Source organism: Opisthocomus hoazin, chromosome 16 (assembly GCF_030867145.1).
Source record: "Opisthocomus hoazin isolate bOpiHoa1 chromosome 16, bOpiHoa1.hap1, whole genome shotgun sequence".
Classification (NCBI taxonomy): Eukaryota; Metazoa; Chordata; class Aves; order Opisthocomiformes; family Opisthocomidae; genus Opisthocomus; species Opisthocomus hoazin.
In genome coordinates, this window is record NC_134429.1 from 18,891,982 (window position 1) to 18,909,162 (window position 17,181).

Below are 17,181 nucleotides of genomic sequence, written 5' to 3' on the forward strand. Positions count from 1 at the left end.
TCGTGAGGCTGGGCGAGACCACGGCCTCGCTTTTCGAAGTGGAGTAAAACGACGGGGTGGCGGTGGGAGGTGGCAGCAGGGTGGGGAGCGAGCCCTGGGGTCTCCCGTCTCTGTGCTTATAAATTTACCGTGAGACCATGCAGCTCTCCTTCCATAAACGCCTTAAATGACTGCAGTGCTCCTGATCTCAAAGGATCCTTCCGATTTAAGGGTTCACTGAGCTCACAAGCCTACCCAGATTCAGTCATTGGGATCCGTTTGTCCCTCCAGGGGAAAACAGAGTTTACTCCACAATTTTGTTTTTCTGCATTTGTTTCCCATGCTAGGTATGACAGAAATCACGAGGCCAAGCCAGTCTTTCTTTTCTCCTTTTATTTCTCTGCCACAGACACACAGTATGAGAGGAACCAACGGGGCAAGGACTGCCCTGTGCGACGTGGGAAAGGGTGGTCCATGGGCAGAAGAGTGATATTTTCACCCAGTGCAAGGTCTCCCTTGACAGGACAGCCAGCAGCAGAGCTCGCAACGCATCAAGCGTCAACTGCTTCAGGTGCTCTGAAGAAACATGAATGGGGGGGTGGGGGGTGATCTGAGCCTGTCACCTTCACCCCAGCCTTCTTCCAAAGCACCCTGACATCACATTATCACAAGACAGCGTCACTGAAACCCAGACAAAACCGCAGAGTATCTCTGTGGCATTCCAGTCTACTCACTGCCGTAAAATTCAAGCTGTGGGTTGCAGCGGAGAAGGAAAACAGGTTAAAAAGGGATATTTTTCCAGATTCAGTTAATACAGGCAACAAGGCAAGAAACTCTGAATAAATAAATCAAGCCAAAGAAGGAGGAGGGAAGGAGTTTATCTAGATTTTTATTAACAGTGTTTCAAGAGACAATAGAAGAGAAGGGAGGGGGGGAAAAAAGGCAGACACCACAGCAACGTTTTTTAAATTGTACAAAGAGAAGAACATACAGAATATCTGGTTCCATAGTTACAGTCAGTACAGGCTGTGTAGGGAAAGGGGGAATTAAAAAACGTGTTACAAAGTGGTACCGAAAGCAGGCAAGTGAAGGAGGTTAATGGGTTACAGCGTATTTACAGCAAGTGCCAGCCCCTGGTAGAGCAGCCCCTGGAAGAGCAGCCCAGCCACTCGGCGCGTGCACCCATCCCCCCCCTGCAGCAGCTCGGACTTGGCTGAAGAACTCCTTTCTCTGTGCGTTTGGGTAGGAAGGGACGGGAGCCTTGGCCAGCGAGAGGCTGGCTGGGCTTTCCCACCTCAAAAGCTTTCACTGCCAGCCTGCGTGACCCTACAGCAAGAAAGGGACTCTCTGTTACAGAATCACAGACTGGTGGGGGTTGGAAGGGACCTCTGGGGGTCACCCAGCCCAACCCCCTGCCCAAGCAGGGTCACCCACAGCAGGCTGCACAGCACCGTGTCCAGGCGGGGCTGGAATATCTCCAGAGAAGGAGACTCCACAGCCTCCCTGGGCAGCCTGGGCCAGGGCTCCGTCACCCTCAGAGGGAAGAAGTTCTTCCTCGGGTTCAGCTGGAGCTTCCTCTGCTCCAGTTTGTGCCCGTTGCCCCTTGTCCTGTCGCTGGGCACCACTGAACTGAGTCTGGCCCCGTCCTCCTGACACCCACCCTGTAAGCATTTCTAAGGTCCCTTCTCAGCCTTCTCCAGGCTGAACAAGCCCGCATCCTGCGGTTCAGCAGCCACAGGTCGCACGTGGAGGGCTCCCCTGGAGGGGAATCCACACGAACACTCGTGGGCTGTTGGAGGGACACGATGGATGGAAGTCAGCCAAGACACGTCGACAGCTCCAGGGACGACCTGGAGGCAACCGCCCGGCCGCTCCCGCTGTGTCAGCCAGCGGAGCACGAGGACGGACAAACTAAACGTGCTCCTTCGTGACCCTCGCTGCGGGGCGTCCAGATGTGTTTGTGGAGCCAACGCTCCTCCTTCAGCTAACCTCCCCAGCCATGTCCACTGCTGCACCAGGAACACACACTGTCCTCCCCGCGCCTGGGAAACGATCTTGGCTGCTGCTCCCACCTCTGTCGCTCGTTCCCTCCCCAGAACTGTTCCGCTGCCCCGTCTGCCACTAACACAGGGCTGGGTACGCAGCTCGGAAGGGATGCACCCCACCCCAACTCCCCACAAGGCTGAGGAACCAGCAGGCAGACTGCTATGAATCACGTTCCTATGGAAACAGCACTCTATATTTCGGAATCTCAAAAAAAATAACCACAAAATCTTGTTTCTTCAGAACTCCCGCTCTCCCCTTCTTCCCCACGCCCCCCTCCGCATCCCGGCACCGCACACTCCCTCACCCACACTCACCCAGACGCTCCTCACCAGCTAACCAGCGGTTCCACATCACGTTCAATCCGTTCACCCTGGTTTGTCTTTGGTCGAAAGCAATAACTGCTCGGGCAGCGAGGAGAGCAAAGGGGGCTGGGGGCAGGCGAGCAGCACGGAACAACTCAGCAGTTCCGCGGACACCGGCTGCGTCGCGGCCGCTGGACAGCACGGTGATCAGTGCATTTCTGTAGGAGGTCCTGGTTTTCTCTTGCATAAATAACGGCCGGCTTCGCTGGTCTGAGAGGTTACCCATCTATTTTATGCCAACCACAGTCTCAGCTTGCCAAATCTTTTTCTTTACAGACATCAGTTCTGCCAATTCCATGTTTTTCCTCCAGACTGCTCAAAGGAATTTCAGCTGCGGAGACCATCTCAGAGACAAGAATATTAAAATAACCTGAGGCTTCCCGGGATGACGAGTGGCAAGGGAACACAGGGGGTACCGTTTCAACTCGCCAGCAGCCTGACCACATCCCCTTTGGAATCAGGGACACGTGGCAGAGCCCAGAGATTCACACCTAGACTACCTCGTCCAGGCACTCGGTTACAGGGTTTGGGTTGAGTCAAACAAAAGCTAGGACGGGTATAGAGATATTCATCCAGATCTCAAAAGATGAGGGAATCTGCATGGCTGAGGCAAGGGTTTGGGCCCGTTTGTGTTTTGGCAACGCCTGGCATGTTGCTTTCCAGACAAAGGCAAATCTCCACCCATTAACTGTGGCTGCAACCAAGTTACTGTCATTTAGACAACACACGCACTCTTTGAAAAGAAAGGAAGCATGAGAAGAGAGGAGTTTTGGCATTAGATATTTCAAAGAAGATTGTACAACACAAATACAGCTGTATTTGAAGAAGAGGAAAAAAAGCAAGTGTTCGTATTTAGTCTTCCCTGTACCCTGGCTGGCCATTTACTCGGCTGAAAACTAACTTTGTGTGCAGCTTCCCCACTCTTCCCTCTAAACTTCTAAGCACACACGCGCACACACACCCCAATCAAAAAAAAAAAAAATCAAATAAAACACACAAAACATTGAGAAGTGCCTCCTTAGCATTTTTTTTTTCGTGGAGAACCTTTTTGTTCTTGAAACTGCAGGATGTACTAAAGTGGTTGATTATATTTCAAACTAGAGGCATTTAATGCCTTAGGATCCGATTAATGGAAATAGAAAAGAAAGGGCGGGGAGAGAAAGGAAAATTGCGGGGGGGAAAAAAGGCAGGTCTTGAAAAATATTCCCTAACAATGCTACAAAAAAAAATCCTGACATTAAATACAGACAAACTGTATTGAATAAAAATTGCACTAGTCCTCTGGGCACATCAATAATAAATTAAATACTTAACAATTTCACCGATTAAAAAAGACAGCACAAAATCCATAACAAAAGAACATAAACCCCCCCAATACTGTATGTAGGAAAAGTGCACAAAGTTGCTTTATACATTGAATCTAAATAAAGTACCAATACATGTTAAATAGATAAATTGTCTCGCAAGACACTGCTTTTTGCGTCAGTATTTACATCAGCTTTAACTTCATGTCCTTCAGCAGTGAGCCGGAGCTTCGGTGGACCCAGGGGTACATGGTTTTGGAGTTGTTCTCAAGAGCCACTAACGCTGACCGTGAAATAAAATGACCGACAGTGGAAGCCACGTCTCCAGTCCTCCCTGGCTTACAGAAAGGATCGGTCATATTTCTAACTTCTCATAAAAAGCTGGAAAACCAAGTGGGGTGTTTTAAGTCGCTGTACACGTAACAAACGTAGCTAGGCAATGGCCACGCTGAAATTCCTGAAGGGAGCAGAACCATGGCAGTGGTGAAACACCTACTTCACTTTGAAGATCTCTGAAGCACCCTGAAAGACGCCAGCTTTGACTCCGCGTGGCCTTTTTCTAGGAAAGGGCACAGCTCGAGGGGACGTCAGCACTAACAGACGCCCGCACCGACGCAGACCAGTATGCAACGGGACAGGGTTAGCAAAGAGAATTCGTTAAAGGGAACCTCTCGGCTCCTATCCCAGGAAGCAGAGCGAGTTCTTGGCTGGATATTGGCTCGAAGTCCGATTCGGATGCCGCAGGGCGATCTGCACGAGCGAAACACAAGCAGAGCCCGGTCCTGCCGAAGGCAGAGCCACGCTGAAGGGCTTCGCTGCACCGCTCGCGGGCTCAGCACCACAGCTCATCTCACCGGACAACGGCATCCAGCACCACCCGAGCTCTACACAGAGCAGCGAGGTTTGTAAGACTACAGACTGGCTCCTGACCCCGCTCAGACTGGTAGTAACACTACCACCCGTTGCAGAGTAAGCGGGCTCAGCTGACGAGGAAGGGGTGTCAAATGGGGCAGCGAAACACGAGTGAAGGCACCGCCCTGCTCGGTGGGGAAGCCCTCTTATTTAGGGTGACTTTTACCAGAAAGTAGACAAAGTCCAATGCAAAGGACCGAAAGGTGAAGCTCCAGGGGAATGTGAAGTGGCACCATTCCGTTCTCCTGCGCAAGAAACGCCGAGTGGGCAGTGATGCCGGCTATACCTTCGCATGGGTACTGGGAAGAAAGATATTTGACCCAGGGCACATTAAATGTAAGCTGAAGGAGACCGTGTAGCAGCACTGCAGCCACAGCGACCTGCCTACCCTTGGGATGGCTTCCACAGGCGCAGGCTCGGCTTCAGCCCTCTCCTTCCAGCGATCCGACTCCAGAGCCACGCGCGGGAGCTACAGTCAGAACGCAGTCCCCGCTCACTAGGAAACTGTCCTCTGATCTGAGGATTCATGCGCCCTGGTGCTCCTCTGAAACTGCAGTGCAGCAGTGACAGCATTTTATGCCACGCTGCTCCATCCCATGCGTGGGTCTGGATCACTCCTGAGGGTGCCACAGCTGAACGGACCACGGACACAGACAAAGCCATCTGCTCCCTGCCAACTGTTAAGGGCACGTCCTACAGCTCCTACTCACAGGTATTATCACCTGCTGAGGGACTACAGGGTAGTTCCAGACCAGGCATCAAACAGCTAAGAAGGGCAAACACGAGCCAGCACGGTGCGGTCCCCCTCCAAGCCGTGGGCGTGCCATGAACGGGCAGCTTCTGGCAAGCACAGCACTGGCCTCCTCGGACAGAAAGAGGGGGGTGATGGAGGAAACACCATGAAAGGCATTGCCAATGATAAAAAGGCTGATGGGGCCAAGCACACTAATTTCTACCTTCCAAGATGGGTGGAAGGAGATTGTTTATTATTTAGGGAAGCGGAGAAGGCCCTGGGGCCAGATGTTGCCCCACCATTGATTTCAGCACAGTCTCTAGGACTGTTTCAGATCCATAACAGACAACCAGGACCGAGATCAGAACTCAGCCCTCGATACTGCGCATCCCAAAGCTCCAAAGGGAACAGGAACGAGAAAACCCTATGACAAAGATGGACCTCAAGACCCAGACTGCACAGAGAGAAACCTGTGGTCTGGCTGCAGCAACATATGGGACAGCGCTTTCCTAAGGAAGCCAGGACTCTCTCTTGGACTCAGAGGACACCCTACTAGAGTCTATGTCGAGCTTCTTTATTGTTCTACTTTTAGATGCATGGGTGGACACTGAGTGCTGTTGCTTTGGTCTCTGAGGGCAGTATCTGGAGTGAAGAGCTGGATCACTGTTGCTTCAGTGTCTGAGGACGCAATTATGTCGACAGAAGCAAACCTGCAAAGGTTTAATCCGCTAAGGGCTGCAGCACGACAGCAGCCAGGACACGAGAAAAGAAATCAAACACGTATTGGATGGAAAATATGATTGTGTATCTCTGCTGATGTAATGCAGGAGGATGGGGGACTCTGCCTGGCATTCTTGCATTCCTTGCGAGATCTCGATCCCTCAGGATCCCAGCACCATCCGTAAGGCACCGCGGCCCAAGCCCAGAGCCGGCAGCCTGGGAGCCCGGGCAGGCTGAACGCCAGTTGTGCTCTGCCACCCACGAGTCCTGAAAAATTCCAGTGTCAACTGCAGTTGAGGGCATTCTGAGGAGACTCTTACAGGAGCACATCTCAGCTTGGCATCCAAATTCCCAGCCAGAGGATCATCTGACAGGGGTACGCGTGCTCTGTAAGCCCTCCTGAGACAGGCTTACACGGCTGCAGCATCCCTGCAGGGCTACTGCAGCGTGATCCCCACAACACAGACCATAAGCATAGCAACAAAGTGCTCGAAGTAGAAACACATTCCCCCATTCCATCAAAGAATAATACAAGAAGAAGGAAAGAAACAAAAAGGAGAAGATTCTGCCGGTCATTGGAGTTGGGGAACTCCAAAGGCGCCGGGCCAGCTGCTGAGACGCCCTGCTCACATGCGGGGGGAGAGCACAGAGCGACACGCATGCAGGTGGAAGTCTCCTTCACAGAGACGCTAAGTCAGAAATCCGAAGCGATCAGGAAACAAACTGAACCGAAGTCAAATTGCACCGTGCAGCCAGCCATGTGGCAGTGGGAGTTGGACGTGGCTTTTCTTTCCCTGACACAAAGCCCATCGCCAGCGACAAGCTTCTCCCAGCCTCAAAAAAATCAGCACTGCTGCTTCCGTAACACTGTGCAGATGGCATCTTGGCCCAGGAAGCAGGCGAGCTATGGCTTTGACCAGCTAACCATCAAGGGCAAAAAAAAAAAGGGGAGCGTGGCTGGTATGGTCCTGAGAGCAATTAAGGTGAGTAGCCATCGCTCTCAATCCTACCCCTTCTGTCGTGCTTTCTGGAGCAAAACATCTCTGCCCCACAAAACAGCCTGTTCCTGTTTTTGAGGTCATCTTTTAGTTTTCTAAGCTGGCCCCGGCAGCTCCCAGACGCTGCAGCAGTCCCACGAGAGCGTGGGCTGCTGGTCCCGCTGCCAGGAGAGAGGGCCCACCTCAGAACCCCTTCCAGACAAACGGCTCAGACGAGAACTCAGTGCGTGTAACTACACTCAAGCAAAGACAGGTTCGTCTGATCGTATTGTTGGTGGGTTTCTCCTGGTGATAGAGGGTTTCCTTTTCTTCTCTTTTTCTTTTTTTTTTTTTTCTTTTTAATGCTAAACTCATCTCCCATACTTTTCACACACTCAAGTCCACACGCCATGGTCTGTAGTTATGCCCTAGCAGTCTCCAACACAAAAATCAACCCCCCAGTAGTCAAGCATGAGAACTTCACGCCAACAGGAAAGACCCCTTTTCCTTCCCGCGCGCATCTCAACCTCTATGTGCAGGCATCGAAAACAGACCAATCTGCAAGAAACACCAATATACCAAGGATGGGGCTTCTCAGGGCTTCTGGAAGTTCAGCCCAACTTCAAGACAGCGAAGGGGAGGTGGGGGAGTTGCCACTAACACTCATCTATATTAAGGCTGATGAACTCCTGTATACACTTCCTGTACTGCAGCTCGGTAGGGCTGTTGCTGGGATATTGACCTGGTTGTCCAAAGGGGCCCTCTGCTTCTCGCATCTCCTCGTTCATTCGAGCCAGACGCAGCCTAGAGTGGAACAGAGAAAAAGCACAAGGGAGAAGGTTATTCCTTCCCCGATTTATAGGCAGCGTTTCTGTATACAGGCACTGGAAAGTCCTGGTGGCACTTACAAGGTAACTATGTCTGCGTTGGCTGCCTGGACAGCAATACTGAGCGGGTCCTGCCCGTCGCCATCCACCGCATGCTGATTTGCCCCTCGCTTGAGGAACAAGCAGACCTGACTGCAGAAGGGAAAGAAAAGATGGTCAGAGCACAAACTCCAGCTCCCCTGCCCCACCCAGGAGTGGGCAGAGGGCACTGTCCTGCCCTGGGCAGGCACAGCTTCACTCATGTTGGCCTAAATGAGGAAAGGCTGCAGTGGCATGGAGAAAGGAATGGGTGTCCAGGGGCCCAAATACCCCATCTATCATCATGGGGGCAATTATCCTTAAGACAATCAAGTTGATGTGATCCAAAAGGCATGTTTTGCAAATGACCAGTTCACCAAAACCCAGCTGCCTTGCCCACCTCCCCCCACGAATCTCAGCGTTAACGCTGAGTTTCAATCCACGGAGCACATCAGAGCAAGGTGCAGAGGACTTACCCAGTGTGCCCCAGGTACGTGGCATGATGCAAGGGAGCTCGGCCTCGGCTATCTCTTTGGTTAACATCTGCCCCGTTCTGCAGCAGGAATTCACAGGCTATCAAGGAGCCCTGGCAAGGCAAAGGGGAATTTCTAACTAAATTCAGCCAGCAGCACCGAGGGGATGCATGAGCACGTACCAGACTGCAAGCTGCCTGTTGTCAGTGCGTGCTGAACTAGAGTCAAGACCTCACGTTCCCAAACGTGGTCTCCCAGCTACCAGCACAACGTACCCCCATCACAGCTTGAATCAGAGGAGTTTTGTTTTCATCTTCGTCGTTCACCCAGTTGATCTCGGCACCGTTTGCAAGCGCTTCTGCCATGAGAGGCAGGTTTCGGGCTTGTGCTGCCTTGGAGATCAACAAGCCAGGATGCAGCTCCCTCAGGTCCTCCAAGTCCGATGTCTCCTGTTCAATCTCTGCTTCGCCGCTTGACTCCTCTGACGCCTCACACTCTAAGAGGCAGAAAAGGATGGAGAGACATGACCCAAAAACTTCGCATTTTCAATTTCTTACATTCCCTGCTGTTCTGGGCACCACAGAGTCCTGACCATCCATGCTGCCTTAGCACTAGCCGCCTCCCCACACCTCCATCAGCAGCCCATGACACCCACCTTCCTCTGTCACGCTGTCCACCACAGAGCCAAACACCAGGACATCAGTGCTGCCATCCGTGCTTCCTCCGAGCCCGCTGTCACTGCTCAGACCTGCAGGGCCAACAGAAGACAAACCAAGCCCATTTTAATACACAGGCATTCCAGTACCAGGCACAGCTGAGACCAGAGGGGAAAAGGGCTGCGCAGAAAGTCACACACACATTGCACCGGGCGCTGCTGGCAAGGGAGAGGGGGACTGCTATCCCATTTAGCCCCAGTCAATAAAACTGCCCAAGGAAAAATTGCAAAGCCTTATGATGTCTGTGTCCCCACGCTGCCCTTCATGCAGGGATGCTCTGACATTGGCATGGCACCTTGGACTGCTGAGGACAGCCCTTGCTGCAATCCATGAGGGACACCGTGACGTAGACTGGAGCAGAGCAGCAGCAGAGACAGCTTTGCAGCAGGTTATGCAGTGTCATAAGCAAATAAAGACACCCCTCTGCTTTTACCACTAAATCTGCATTTCCACACTATCCGTGCTCTCCCCAGAGGTTTTCAGTTGTCACTGGGGCACCTCCCAATGCATTGCTCTTGTGACAAGATTATTGACCATGACTGGGCCAAAAAATATCAACGGTGTGTATCTCAAGCCAAACTCTTCAAGCGTTGTCCACTGGCTCATCCACCTTCACAGCCATCCCCTTCCCTCTCCCCACAGCGCTTCCCACCTTCCCTGCTCAGCTGACTACGTACAAGAAACGGGCTCATGAAGAGATGAAGCAACTTGTCCAAGGACACACAACGTGTCAGTGGCAGAGAAGCTGTGTACCTTTTCCAGCTTGCACCCGAAAACAGTCAAGAAAATGACAGAAAGGAAGAAGCACGTGCAGGAATTGCCCCTGTGGGAACAGGGATGGACCTTTGTCCTGAGGGATGCCCGGTCTCCTTGGCAACTCTGGCTGGACTCAGCTTCTTCCTGCTTTTAACTTCGCAGTGACTGCAAGGGCTGGGAGTGTCCGTCCTCCCAGAACTCCAGAGGTTAAGTCCCCATGATCTACCCCAAGACCTACCCTGAAACCACTGTGATTAGAAAGAAAAACAAGCCAGGCTGTAGCTGACAAAATGTTTCTAAAATATGAGCTGAGCAGTCTTTCCCAAGAGGAATCGCAGGAAAGCCTGTGAGAACTAAAGATCTGAGCCTTGAAAACCGTAACAGACCAAGACACCGTAACCTTAAAGGCTGTCTGCTGAAATCTTCAGAGCAGCTACAGCTAGGTCCCAGGTAAAAGAACAGTCTCTAAATCAGTGGTCCTGAAATCCTGGCTCACGAGTAATCCTTCAGCACTGCTCAACAGCCAAAGGAGATACTGAAGCTATAACAGGAAAGCTTTACAGAATCACATATCATGTATATTGTTTTTTGGATTTGCTGTCAGAAAAATCATTGCTGTTTTTTCTAGAAAGCAAGCACACTGCTTGGTGAGACTACGCTCTCCACTACATCAGCACACGTAAAGACCCACTCCAGTGAGGCCACATGGCACTACTCTAGATTTACATCAAAGCAAGAAAGGAGGCTCTGGCTCATATCATAGTCATATCTGACTATTAACACATCAAATTCCCAGTTCTGTTCCCACTGAATCCTCTTTTCTTCTACAGGAGCAAGATAAGGCTGTTGAGCAACTCTGAACTCCTGCAGCTCCCCAGTACTGTTTCTGTTGACTAATAATGCTGAATTCCTTGAAACTGGAATTGCCCTTGAGGCACTGATTCAGACAAGCACTAAAGCACCTTCTTCACCGATTTCAAGAGGTAACTTGTACTTGTAGGAAAGCCTGTGATTTTCTGCTGTGCTGACTCAGGACCTTAAAATATTTCTCATAAATCCATACAAGCAACTGAGCAAGTTTTTAGAAGTTACCACTCCTCGGCTGAGTGTGGCACTGGACCACGCGACTAGCCTGTGGCAGACGTGGGGCATCTGAAGCAAACACTCCTCACTTTCCTACTGCCATGAGATCCCACGTGTACAGGGCTGGATCGTTTATCTCGCCTGAGGGACAGTCGTTCCTTTAAGATGTGGTAATCTGACTGCTGGAAACCCTAGGAAGCTTTTTGGCTTTTCGAAAGCCTGCCAGCCTGTCTTTCCCACAAGGGACTGGTAACGATATGGCTGAAAGAAAATACGTAACTGCCTCTGAAGCTTGGTTTGGAACAAGTAAAATTTGGGTGTCTCTTTTGCTGCTAGCTGCCAGAGCGTCACCTTACCTCCGTCCAGGAGGAACGGCGTACCGCTCCCACCGGGACCAATGCCACTGCCACTCCATGGGCCACCTGCTAGCGGATGCTGCATAGAGATGTGGCTGGCACCTAGAGGAAGGTGGACGGAATATGAGGGGAGTTCATCGGCACAAACACAAAAAGAAAAATTGTCCGCAGTAAGACTTGCTAAAAAAAGGAAAAAAAAAAAAAATCAAAAGCCAAAACTAAAACCAGAAAAAAGCCAATGGAATGCATAGTCTGGGAGTAAAAGATGTTGGGAAAAAATCCCATCCACCAGAATGCAAACACCAGGGACTAACTGGATAGGATATTAAAATAACAGGTGCAATAAAAGAGCAATGGGTTGGAGTTTGTGCAACTAACTCCCCATCGCTCTTCTGAAATATTTACCCTCTCTCCAGCGAGGCCGGTACCTTGCCTTAGGTCTGGTGCAATGCACATGCCCTACAAGATCCGGGAGGCAATGCGTGCCAGGAGCAGACTCCTTCTTTGTACTTACTGCGTGGGCCGGAGCCAGCACCAGTGTCGAAGTAGGAGAAGAGAGAGTCCAGCTCATCAGGGCAGAAGAGGGAATCTCGACGGAACTTCCTCTCCAGCGTAGCAGCTATTTTACACAGAGATATTTTGAAATACGTAGTTAATAACATGTAAGTGAACAAATGAGAGACAGCTCTACAGCTGTATTTACAGCATGCGTGTCCAAGGCACCCAGATGTGTCCAGTGCCATACTCCTGCCCATGTACACCACCAAAATATGACAAAGAGCTGACCACAGGTGGTGATACACTGGAGACCAGGTCATCCCAGAGCATTCTGAGCAACCAGAACCCTTCATAAGCATGGCCTCTCTTACAGACCAGGCAGGTAAAAATGAAAGGATTTGAAACTTAGTGAAAAGCACAAAGCTGGATTAGAGAGAAAAATGCACAAAGTGAGCTTAGAAGTTGCTGGATCACTCTAGTGTAACGATCTCCTCCTGTAGCCACAAGAACCTCCTTAAACAGATGGAAAATGTTAAGAAATGGCTGTAAAGACCTGCATCAACAGCATTTTCGCTTATACTTCTGACAGGCTGCAGGTCCTAGAGAAAGACTGGGCCACACATTTTATTAGGGCTGTTGTGTACACACCTATGATGAGCTGTGGGCAGGCCAACACAGCTCTGCACGGGGAGAGGGGCCAGGGAGGTTCCCACCTGAGGACAACATGGCTGGTGATGCATTGCCTGCTTCGTGGCGGTACTTTCTACGAGCCGTGGGTGCTTTCGTGGTGCTGTTGTGTCTCTGGCACTTCTTCACACACCAGCGTCGAGGCTTCCGCTCATTCTCTGTTAGAGTCTCCCCGTTTGGCAGCTTCTTCAGGAATTTCTTCTCCACGTACTTCACCTTGATCCAGGCTTCCTTGTCCTGCCTAAGAGAAGAATGGCATAAAGCTGTGCACGGGGTCACACGATTTGCCTAAAGCAAACAGCCACAAGGAGATGGAGCTGCTCTGGGTCATTTTATCAACCTGGCTTTGAGTCCTAAAAATCATTGAGGCCTGCATTAAGAAGGAAGAGTTCCTCAAACCTAAAAGTATCTCCCATTTCAAAGCAAAATGAAAAAGTGCAGGGTACAGCCAAGACTAGAATGAGATGCTTGGCCCTAGGCAACACGACATGCTTCAGTTACGTGTATTTTAAAGGTCCCAGAGCAGGTGTAAAGCTCACAAGCCCCAGTTCCCAGGCATGTTTCAGCAGGTTGCTGGCTGGTGATGCCCCTCCGACCCTTCTGAGAGGCAAACGTGGGCTAGCTGCAGAGGGAGCAGGCTGAGGTTGGTGTGCCTGCAGGGTCTGGGCCTTCTGACTTTCCAGGGGTCTGAGGGTACTGGGGTTGCTGGGGAATGGACGCCTTTCCACAGGACCAAGAGGACCAGTCTGTGCCCTCAGACTCACCTGGAGCTCCCTGCTGTTGGTTTCTTAAGTCCCAGCTCTTCACACTGTGCCTCATAAATCTGATTCATGGTACTGTTCCCCAGCTCGCACATCAGCTGCAATGCAAGGGGAATGAATGAAATCCTCAGGTGAGGAGCTGCCTTCCCTCTAGTCTAGCCTGCCACTGAGGAAGACTCCCTCCACGCCCACCACTTGTCCATCTTTCGCCGTTAAAAGCCAACACTCACTTTCAGTAACTCTGGCTCCCAGGAGTCCAGTGTGAGAGATCGGACCTTGGAGCAGTGAACACCCAGACTCCTGTTTACCCAAAAGGAAGAAAACTGAAATGATTACACGCCTTAAAACAGATCTTCTCATGCATCATAAGAGGAACAAGATCAATCCAGATCTTACGTATTTATCTACACAGACGTAGCTAGAGCAGAGAGTTTTATGCATACGCCTACACAGATGTACCAGCACACACAGGTACCGCAGCAAGCAATTACTTTAGACTCTATCTGTGCAGACATTACAGTCAGCTGTAATTCAGGCTCCACTATTTTTTCCAGGAGCTTGCCATCCACCCCTGGCCGGCAGCACAGAGCAGACGCGCACGCAGTACCTGTGGATACCGGAGCACTCAATGCACAGGAGAATGCCCAGGTTGATACTGGCCCAGCGAGGATCCGGCTGACCACAGTCGCAGCACTGGTCGTTCCCAGGGATGCTCTGCACTCTCTGCAAGATGGTCTCTCCCTTCACACTGCGCTCCCGGGAGTCGGAAGCAGAATCAATGCTGCTAGTTGACGGGGAAGCAGTCCGGTCCAGCCTCTGAAGTGGAAAAAAGGGTTCTAGGATTCTGCAAAGCACTATGGAACGAACCAGAGCTTTGCACAGCAGAGGCATGGATAAGAAGCATTACCTGAAGAAGAATAAACTAGGGCTGGTCCAAGTAGGGAATGGGTAAAGCCTCACTAATCTCCATTAATACCACAAGACGGTGCTGCACCCCATCCTTGCCCCGGGAGCACGGGCAGCGCACAGCGCATCGGCTGGTGAACTACTTGCTACTGTGGTGCCTCGCTTGCATTTGTCCCAGCTAGGGAACAAGCTCTTCCCAGGGGAACATCAATCCAGAGTGACAGCAAGGAAGTGAAGATGTCAGGATAGTACGGATTTAAAGCCTTGCCTTTCCCCCAGCCAGCTTTAGAAGTGCAGCTTCGGTTGCTGAACAATTGTTGCCTTTGACTGACATCAGCTCCCTTCCTTGAGGGCAGATGAATATTTCCAAATGGTTGTCCCCCACCACACACACACTGGACCTGCCACAGCCCAGAAGCCCAGTATCAGGGCTCTGAGACACAATTATGGATCCGTTGTGACCCCCTCACTCACTTCAATGTAGTAGCTGTCAGGACTCTCCCGGTACGCAGAAGCGATGCTAGCTTGAACAGCCTGAATCCAGGCCTGACGCAGCTTCTCCGAGTCAGCCTGCAGCATGCAGCTCCTGGGAAGGAAGGAAATGAGTTGGAAAGAGCAAAAGCACCGAGCACATGTGTCAAAATGTTCCGCTTCATCCTCAGCATAGCCATTCCAATGCAGGCAGCACCTTGATTTGACAGGCAAAGGGGCAAAAATTAATCCTACAAGCTTGCGCTGTCAGAGGTGCTCTCTCTTCAAAAACACCAGGCAGGTCTGCCAGCTGCTTTGCAAAGCTGCCCGTTGCCAGTCTCGCTGTCTACGTGTATGTTAGGTGTGTGTGGCCTAGATCTGGCTTATGCTGATGTCTGATGAACATCATGGGGACTCGGGAGTACAGGCAATGGTATCTCCCAGTTGGTATTTAATAGCCCAGGGCAGCATCTGCTCAAACCTAATCTCTTGCAGTTCCATGCACAGCCCAGCTACCATGAGGATGGCCTAGGGAAGCCACCAAACTTACTTGGTAGGCGAGACGACCTCAAAGCAAAACCTCCTCTCTATGTCTTCGCATGGCTTGACAGTACAGAGCCGCAGGTCTTCCACCACTACCGTGAGGACATCCTGAAAGGGCGAGAACAGGCGGCTTTGTTGGCTCCCTGAACCTGTGTCATAATCAGGCTTCTCAGAAAGCTCCTTCCCAAATCCTGTTGGTTAGCATGCGTTGAGCCCAGACAGAGCAGAGCCAGCCCACCGCCGGGTAACTCGAGGGCAATAGGCAGGGGTTACACGGAACCAAAGCACGGGACAGCGCGCACGCGAAGTGGCAGGCTTACTGGGGACCTCACCACCTTCCTCTGCTGAACAGGAATATTTAGATCGCCACCAACACCATCCGCTGCCATTTAGTTCTCAGTGCAGTCTAACTCTGGAGCACAATAATGCCCGAATGGGCTTGCTGTCCCTCTGATCCAGCTCCCCTCCCCTCTCCTTCCGCCCCACTCCTCCACCACGGCGCAGAAGTCCCCAGCAAAGCAGGACACCGGGCAGGCTGGCTAATCTGCCAGCACCATCCGGGGTAGCCACACTGACCTTTAGCTTCTTCTGGTACACCAGCTGACTGTTCTGTATGGAGAACCACCTCCTGAGGACAGACAGACAGACATCAGAACAAGGGAACAGCAGAGCTACAGAGAGGCAGTTTGCTCTGCGGCAGAGCAGGATATCTCTCCATTTAAGAGTGCAATTTATTCCAAGAAGCTCACAAGAAAAGCTCACCCTTCTCCAGTGCCCTCCCTCAGAGAGCAGACAAAGGATTGACAGCCTTAGGGGATGACTCCTGGCACTGAGATGCTGCGATGGCAAGTGTTCTAGATGTCAATGTAGAGCAAGGTGACAGGAAAGGCAGGAAGAAACCAAGGAGTAGGGCAGCCCCATATTACTGCCTAGGATTTCTGGGGCAGAAGTCCATGTGTGCACTGGCCCTGGTGCAGGCAGTAAATCCAGTGCCTGTAGGACACGTTGCACTGGTTAGGGCATACTTGCACTTGCATATGCACACAGTGGGCATACTTGACATTTACTGGGCAAGCTGGCTTACTTGCACATGCCATGCAGCTGCAGTGTGCCTGCTGCCTCTCCAAGCAGGCTGTCATAAGGCAAGCCAGAAATTCCTCGACATCATGCAGAAACTTCCAGGTGGGAAAAAAGAAAAACCCATCTCAGAAAACCAGGCTGCAAACTGGCAGCTCTACAAACAGTGTTGAAGAAAATAATGCAAATGAGTTGCACTTCTCACTGTTTATGCTACCCACCAGGCCGATTTCCCTGTACCCACTACAGCCTAAGGGAGGCCAACCAATGCCAAAGCTCCTGCTTCCTCTGGCTGGAGCACGGACAGGGGTGTGTGAAGGGAGACTGCCCTCTTAGGAGGCAAAAAATCACCAGCCAGCAGCTCTCCATTAAACTACGAGTGACAGAAGGGCCATGTGATGCTGACAGCAGAAGTAATTCCCTAGCATCTTGATCTTCAGTGCTAAATCCAAACCCCCAAGTCAGTTCCTCATCCCAAGATACAGCCTAAGATTTAGCAACCCAAACATTTCCATGGAGGGCAACGGAAGCCATGACCATCACTAAGCTTCAGGAAGAAGGTACTGGAATACCTGAGCATAAAGAGTCAAAGAGGCTTGCAGCAAGATGTCATTTAGAGGATGTATTAGATACTCTGCAAAAGAACTAGGTTCCCTGGGAAAACGAGATGACACAGGATTCTCTTTCTTTTGTCATTGCTGAAATATTAAAACAGAGATAACAGACAACAAAAGGACTTGACATGTCTGTGGAGAAATGGGACAACGCAGGTGACTGGAGGCCATCCCATCTACGTGGGAGCCCGTTTTGATCAGCTGATAGAGCTCTGCATCATTCCAAGCTGCTGTGACAGCAGCAGTCAATGCCCAAGCAGCTCTGCTGTCACGTGAAGCTGAGCAGAAAGTTTGTCTCTCGG

At 51.2% G+C, this 17,181-nt stretch overlaps 1 protein-coding gene across 1 annotated transcript in view; it reads right to left on the reverse strand.

The window, feature by feature from the left end:
* Positions 1 to 852: 852 nt before the first annotated feature.
* The window catches only part of ACAP3 (ArfGAP with coiled-coil, ankyrin repeat and PH domains 3), a 93,890-nt gene continuing 77,561 nt past the window's right edge, over positions 853 to 17,181 (reverse strand). The window contains exons 12-25 of the mRNA XM_075437188.1: positions 15,765 to 15,816; positions 15,196 to 15,296; positions 14,649 to 14,760; positions 13,876 to 14,084; positions 13,499 to 13,568; positions 13,272 to 13,366; positions 12,534 to 12,748; positions 11,837 to 11,941; positions 11,323 to 11,424; positions 9,067 to 9,159; positions 8,687 to 8,907; positions 8,415 to 8,524; positions 7,942 to 8,052; positions 853 to 7,837 (exon numbers count right to left, since the gene is read on the reverse strand). Coding sequence (XP_075293303.1) covers positions 7,690 to 7,837; positions 7,942 to 8,052; positions 8,415 to 8,524; positions 8,687 to 8,907; positions 9,067 to 9,159; positions 11,323 to 11,424; positions 11,837 to 11,941; positions 12,534 to 12,748; positions 13,272 to 13,366; positions 13,499 to 13,568; positions 13,876 to 14,084; positions 14,649 to 14,760; positions 15,196 to 15,296; positions 15,765 to 15,816 — 1,744 coding nt within the window. The 3' untranslated portion in view covers positions 853 to 7,689. The remainder of the gene's footprint in view (positions 7,838 to 7,941; positions 8,053 to 8,414; positions 8,525 to 8,686; positions 8,908 to 9,066; positions 9,160 to 11,322; positions 11,425 to 11,836; positions 11,942 to 12,533; positions 12,749 to 13,271; positions 13,367 to 13,498; positions 13,569 to 13,875; positions 14,085 to 14,648; positions 14,761 to 15,195; positions 15,297 to 15,764; positions 15,817 to 17,181) is intronic.